The sequence below is a fragment of the Macadamia integrifolia genome, chromosome 5 (assembly GCF_013358625.1).
Source record: "Macadamia integrifolia cultivar HAES 741 chromosome 5, SCU_Mint_v3, whole genome shotgun sequence".
In the NCBI taxonomy this organism is placed as follows: Eukaryota; Viridiplantae; Streptophyta; class Magnoliopsida; order Proteales; family Proteaceae; genus Macadamia; species Macadamia integrifolia.
Window position 1 is genome coordinate 3,248,110 of NC_056561.1, and position 7,322 is coordinate 3,255,431.

At 37.2% G+C, this 7,322-nt stretch overlaps 1 protein-coding gene across 16 annotated transcripts in view; it reads left to right on the plus strand.

The window, feature by feature from the left end:
• Positions 1-3,887, plus strand: part of LOC122077812 (uncharacterized protein C594.04c-like) — a 9,177-nt gene extending 5,290 nt beyond the window's left edge. The window contains exons 5-12 of one of the 16 annotated variants that reach the window (XM_042643696.1): positions 931-1,012; positions 1,151-1,384; positions 2,744-2,872; positions 2,961-3,022; positions 3,108-3,155; positions 3,250-3,321; positions 3,352-3,401; positions 3,530-3,887. In XM_042643696.1, the coding sequence (XP_042499630.1) occupies positions 931-1,012; positions 1,151-1,384; positions 2,744-2,872; positions 2,961-3,022; positions 3,108-3,155; positions 3,250-3,321; positions 3,352-3,400 (676 nt within the window). In that variant the 3' untranslated portion in view covers position 3,401; positions 3,530-3,887. The other 15 variants (XM_042643695.1, XM_042643691.1, XM_042643694.1 and 12 more) reach the window with 15 other exon arrangements.
• The last annotated feature ends 3,435 nt before the right edge of the window (positions 3,888-7,322 follow it).

The window sequence follows — 7,322 nt, forward strand, 5'->3', positions numbered from 1 at the left end:
GGGGGGGGGGGGGCAAAGAGGAATAGGTTTTCTCTCCCTTGTTGTAGTACACCTCAAGTTGGAGGCAGCAAATTGCAGTGGTCATAATTAAATTCGTTTACATCTTGACATCATTAGGGAAGATGCATTCTGTGTCCTTACTGTGGCCTCTTATGATTTCTTATGGTCCAGTATGGAGACATCTTATCTGATTTTAGACAGTGCCTTCTAAAATGAGTTTTTCTTAGCATACCTAGAAGTAAAATTTTAATATGTTTCTGAAATCTAGAGCGTGTAAATTCTTTTTGACCAAGTAAAATTATTTAGATAGTCAGGCCTGGTCTGGGCCTAAGTTATGTTAGATTGTAGATTTGCAACAATCTAGTTCCATGCTCAGTCTGATTTTGAGAAATCTCAGGAACATGACATAACCATTCTGGTGTCTCCATGCTGGGGCCATCAAGGTTTCCATCTCTGTACTGTGTCCTTTCACAAAGGTATTTGTATATTTCTACAATCTACATAGTTTGATGGCTTGATTTAATTTCCTATTCTTTTTTTTTGGTAGAAAAAAAAGGGTGCTCCATGGTAGTGATCATAGCCCCTAGGACAAGCCCCCGTACGGCAAGCAATGCTTCCGCAGGACCAATGGGCGATAGTGGGCATGCCAAGACTCGATCCCACAACCAGCCGACTCGAGCGGTGATGGGTCAAGGGCATTTTCACCACTAGGCTACAAACCCCATTGGTTCTAATTTCCTATTCTGAAGTACAAAATAGATGTGATTAAGCATTTATACTCATTTGGATATGATATCATGCTACTTGATCTTTAGAATTGCAGCATTGCCACCTGCAGCAGATCTCACTTATCTTTTCACAAAATTTTAGACAGCTTGTTGTCAGTCTCAGTTAAGGTCCTGATTTACCTCATGTTCTTCTGACATGCAGAATCTTGCAGTGGGGGGAAGACCGTCGTTTTGACGAAATGCGCTCTAATTTGTGGAAATTGGCAGTTTTCTGGACATTCCAGGTTTTATTGTTTTACTTGTTTCATTTCCAAAATTTCCCAACTCATCTCAGAGAATATAGGTTATGCCATGAGCTACTTTAATTTGGAGGTTGCTTGAAATTTTGTTGTGTGTGTGTGTGTGGTCTTCATTTATGGCAGGCTGTCTGGGTATGGACTGTGAGCTTACCTGTAACAGTTGTTAATTCAAGTGACAGAAACCCTTCTCTTCAAGCTGAAGATATCATTGGGTGGATTATTTGGATCATAGGTTTCACAGTTGAAGCTACAGCAGACCAGCAAAAGCTTCTATTCAAGAACTCTATGAACAATAAAGGGAAGTGGTGCAATGTTGGCCTCTGGAGATTCTCCCGTCATCCAAACTATTTTGGTGAGGTAATTTATCTACAATGTGATCAGATGTGGGTCTGGTGATGTCTTCAATCTACTGTTAGCTTAAGCCGAAGTAACTGGTGCAGGTCCTGCATCTAAAATAATATATATATATATATATATATATAGACATAGTTACATGCAAGCCCACGTGTGCATACACACACAGTTGATTAAACATGTAGAGGATGAAGTTCAATGGTCTAAGCTGTTCCTGATGATATAGTGTTCGTTAATATGCCTAGAAAGGGAGTAATGGCCAAATTGCAGATATGCAGGAAAAAAAATTTTAAGATTAGCTAATCTAGGACAATTAATTTGGAGTGCAATTTTAGTAAAAGTAGCTGAGCAGGAGATACCCTATAGTTTTCCTTTATATTTCCTGGTTTCTACGATTGTTGAGGGAGACTGAAGGGTATGTTGCCTTTGCAGTTGAATGGAAGAAGAGGAAATGAGGTTCTAGTATTGTTTGATCAACATATCTCAATTAAACTCACTGTTGTTTTTTTTTTGGGGGGGGTGGGGCTGCAGCCACCAATGCTCTGTGGAGCTGAATATTGGGAAACGATGAAATAATGTATAGTGTATCTTAGATTGGGACATGGAGATTGATAAGTGGCTGGACAATGATGGAATAATAGTGAATGTATTCAAGGGAAATTAGGAAAAGCACCAATAGTTGACAGGAAAGTACAAAACACCCACAGGAATTGTATGGTTAAAATTTGAGGTGTCAAAATTGTAGGGGGAAGGTTGAAATGACCTGGGCTGAGGTGAAGAGACAATGAGTGCTTATGACTTTCTGAGCCAACAGAAGCCATGTCCTTGAATAGTGGATCAGCCAAACTGGACTGTAGCGAACATCTAGTTGGGTTAGGTCTTAGTGAGGAGATTTTCTGAATGGTCATCAAGGGAGGTTGCTTTACAGTTCCTTTGATTTGAGCCACATGGGAGACAAACATATTTTTAAGCCACACGTAGTTCATCAATCATAACCTTCTTTGTGATGATTGCAGTCAAAATTGATGCTTAAACCTGTGCAGTAGTTTAACTTTTTTTTCTGCATTTATTGCCAAATGTTTGTTCAGTACTAATTGTTTTACATATCCCCACTTTGGATCTGATTGAGAGAATGTGGCACTATTATTTGACACAGTTAATGCTTACTCATACTGTTTTGTTGGTGTGTTAAATAGATAATGTGTTGAGGACCCTGACAAGCTGAAGATGTTTCAGCTTTGAAATTCTTGTAGTGTTATTTCATTTATATGAATGTTGTGCACAGTTTTCTCATGGTACTGACAGTGTGTTAATTTATTGAATGACAAAGAATACATCCTTTCATATCAATGACATGCACAGATTTTGCTCTGGTGGGGTATTTTTGTGGCTTCTGCACCAGTGTTAGAAAGCAATGAATGGCTTGTAATCCTAGGACCAATCTTTCTCACTCTGTTGCTTCTTTTTGTCAGTGGCATACCATTACTTGAGGTTAGTTTGTCTTCATTAAATACAACTTCAAATATCATAGCTCTCTCTTAAAATTTTGCTCATAGTTGTAAAACATATATTGAAGCAGGAATCAGCAGATAAGAAGTTTGGCAATTTGGCAGAGTACAGGATTTATAAAAGAAAGACAAGGTTAAATTCATATTGCCTTGTTTTCTTAATGATTTGAGTATTTACCGGAAGAGCCAAGTACTAATGCTAGTGTATTGTGTCCCAGCCCCCTCATTCTGCTGCCCTCGGTTGTTTACAGGAACTTTCCTGCATGGTTCAAAGCAGTTTTCCTTTTTGAATTTCCCCTCTACAGCCGAAATCTTCCTCAACATGAAAGATCCAACTTGTAAGGGTAACCTTCCTGCATGGTTCAAAGCGGTTTTCCTTTTTGAATTTCCCCTCTACAGTCGAAATCTTCCTCAACATGAAAGATCCAACTTGTAAGGGTTGTCTACCATATAATGGCCCAGATTCCTTGGCAATTTTCAACATTATGGAGCTGTATTTCCATTTCTCTAAGGTTGAATCACCCCTCCACACCCCCCCCCCTGGGGGGTGGGGGGGAAAAAAAGAAAAAAGGTTGTGATGTAATTGGATCATAAGTCAACTTTTGCATTTTAATGATTGCATCATTTCATTTCTTTAAAGGCATTCAAATCTGTGCAAGGTACGGGAAAAACCAGAGAGATGGCAGCAAAGAATTGAAGGTTCGATGATCACTTGGATGATCTAGTGGGACTCATTGATCTCTTGATGACCTTGGATTGTACAATTTTTCGTCACTCTACCATCTATGGGTTGGTGTTGTTATTCTTCTATTGGAAACAACATTGGGTGTAGTTTAATATTTTATGTTTTCAAAATTTGAGTCAAACTATACTTGATCCCACATCAAAACTACAATAGGGATTGTAATGAGTAACAATTCAATTTTGATGCCAAGGAATATAGATGTATTAAGGACTTGTAAATTGCTATAATAAAAGAATCAATTTTCGTGGTCTAAGTACACAATTCCAGTAGTGGTGAATCTCTTTTGGATCAAAGTAACTCTTTCAACATTGTCAATAATTTTTCAATGCTAATTTTTTGCAAGACTAATAGTCATTGTCTCAACCTAAGGCTAATTCGCAAAGATATATAAATTTAATGGTACCAATTTAGTTTAGATGCTAAAGAGTTTAGACATATTTAACATCTCCTAGTTTGTTATGACAAAAGAATATTTACACTAGACATATATTCAGTACTATACATTTAAATAGCTTCTTTAGAACTTTTGACAGAAAAAAAACTCGAGAACTCATTTCTGGGAAAGAATGTGGAGATGGTTGAGGATTTTTTTTTTTCCTTTTTTTTCCCTCGTTAGATAACATGAAAAAGTTTGAAAAAGTTTGCTTGGATAAGAATTTGCCACAATGACAAATTGTTGATCCATTTCAAGGATTCCAACAAAACCCCTTTTGATTGAGGGAAACTGGACTTGTTGCATGACCATCCAATATCGATCCACAGGTAAAGTAAGGGTAAAGTGGTTCAAAATACCATTTTTTTTTAAAGGGGTAAATCTGTCCAGTCCAGTCCGATCCCAAGTGATGCCTATCCAATCTGAATCGATATCGGTTATGATTGACCCCAAGTTTTAAAACCTTAATAAAAACATGAAATTTTAGTAACCCCATTTGTCTAGTCATTGAAATATCATAATCTTGGAGAAAGTGTACTTCTCAGACATAAGAAAACTAAATTGATACATAATAAACCACCATTCTACAATGACAGGAACTTCAAAACTCTAGCCTTACATATCACGGAGAAGTATTGTTATGTCTTAGCCCAAGTTTCAGTCAAAAAAGTGAGTAGCAAGTAGGAAAATATCAATTTATATACACATACAAGGAAGAGCTTATTCGGCTTATGAAACCCAATACATTTAGGGGAGAGCTGTTATTTTTTGGTAGACGTTTAGGGAACCTGGATATTGAGTTCCTATTATGATGGAACTCAATATTGGTTGATATTGAAGACGGTGTGGATTATTAGTTAACTGATATCTGCACCAAATTAAACCACCGAAAAAGGCGAAAAGTGGTATTCTTGTTTGTTACCAATGCAGTTCAATCAGCCCATAACATGGTTTTAGGAATCAATTTAAGAAAGGAAAAATTCTGATTTTTTTTTGTACACACGTGTGTGTATCTAATGAGAGAGTGTAGAGAGAGGACAGGAGATGTTGAGAGAGAGAGAGAGATGAAGGAGAAGTATAGCAGAAAATTGCGTTACTACACATTTCCTAAAAAAAAAAAAAAAAACCTTCTAAAAATACATAATATTTTCACTCATTTTCATCTTAAGTTGGGCATCTATCATCTAAATACTATATGCAGTTGATCCGGATACGATGGATGAGGATCTTCTCCAACGTCGGGAGTTGATACAATATTACGGTCACTAATTCTTTCTCCATAATGTTTTCTTATTCTTCCCTCTTTTTGTTGTTCATGTTGCGGGTTTATCTTCGTGAGAGAATGTTTTCATAACCAGATCCTCCTGAATCTTTTCTAGGGTATTTTCTTTCTTTAATAAGAGCTTCACATGATAAAGAAAGTTTATGAGAATTGGGTAAAAGGAAAAGGGAAGTAGTTAAAAAAATTAGAAGGAAATGGTAGCCAATGAACAACTTGCCTCATCTTTGCTCGAAATAAACAAAAAGAAACAAATGGTGAAGAAAATAAATTGACGATTAGAGCGAGATTTCTGATAGGTTTGAAATAGTCTAGGGTGGGGTGAATAGATTATGCTAACGGAAATTAAAAATCTTTTCGATTAAGGGTTCTCCAAGTGTAATTGTAAAAGTAAAATTACAGAATAAAATAATACCAATCACATTACACCAAGATTTATAGTGATTCGATTCAATTTGAGTCTAGTCCACTCCCTACAAGATCTTCTTGTAAGGTATTCCACCAATTTTCCCTTTCAGTACAGTAGGTAAGGAAGAGAAACTTTTACACAATCTATACATTATCTCTGCCCCGATAATTTCATTCATTGTTCAGTTTAACTTGCTATTGGGGTGTTTGCTGGTTGGTTTGCCTAAATTTAGCTAATGGGATTGTTAGATGTGGAGCTGGCTGACTAACAACAGCAATGCTGGATTACAGAAAGGGAGAGTGTTAACAGTAATGTTAGATGTGGGGAATCAGCATTCGGGTTCTGAACTATACCACCATAATGATTGCCATGTATCTGGATCTCCATCTGCGTATGCCTTGGTAATGCTGGATTATAGAAACCTGGACATCAGTAATGCATACCAAAGGCTGTTAAAAAACCTTTATTGCAAAAATATATTGGCTGTTACCCCTCAATCTTTTGAAGGGTAAGATGAAGGTTTACCCTGATGGGCACCAGGATTTTTTCCTATTTGGGGCTGGTGATTTGGTTCGGTATACGAAAGGAATAAAGTGCACATGGGATGTATTAGAAGCTGTGTACAAGCAGTACAAATTCAAATATTTTTAATGAGTTGTTCAAGATGTGTTTAGCTTTCAAATACGTGTAATTAGGACCTGCTCTGCAGCTAGAACTGCTATATGACCTTAGACAATTCCTTCGAAGTGATCCCTACAGGTATCATTATTCAATTTGTAATTTGACAAAGTAATTGTTTTTTCATGGATGTGCCATTGTTGCCTCCCCATTAGAACTTGTTGCATCAAAGTTAAGAATGCCACGGGAATCTCCCAGTGCTATACCAAGACCATCATGATGGGACTAATAACCCTTCTGATCCAATATGGTGCATATGCTTCACTTCAATTTCTAGCTTTTGATTATTTGATTTCTTCTGTTGTATTCACTGGGTGGAATTGCAAAGACTGGGAAACCCTTTCCACGGCTGTGGGGTAAAATAAGTCTCATATACCGGCTGGTTCATTTTCTGTTTGAAGCTATCTCTATTTGGAGAGATCCTCCTCCTTTTCAGCCTTCTAGGCAATTAATCTCCCAATGAAGGGAAGTGTTTCACCTGAACTTTCCAAATACCTTTCCTGTATGTGTTCTGTAACTGCACTGTTAGTCAAAGAATGAAAAAGTTGTCAAGTAGAGTTTGTCTCCTTGTGTCCCCTTTGCTACATTGATGCACTGCTCCATGTGAGACCATCCTTGTCTCCACCTAACCTAGGATGAAGTACACTAATTTTGTTACTGGCCAAAAGTGTAACTGCAAACAAGCAGCCGAGTTATTTATATTTAGGGGCGCCATTGTTATAATATGCTCAACTCAATTACAGCATTTTTGCCAACTAAAAAAGGCTGTTACTTGAATTCTGTACTTCCATTCAATCTTGTTTATAGCCATATTTATCATCAAACCTAAGACATCTATATCTTTTGTCACTACATCCCCAGGTAATCTTTGGTATACCCCTTGTTCTTT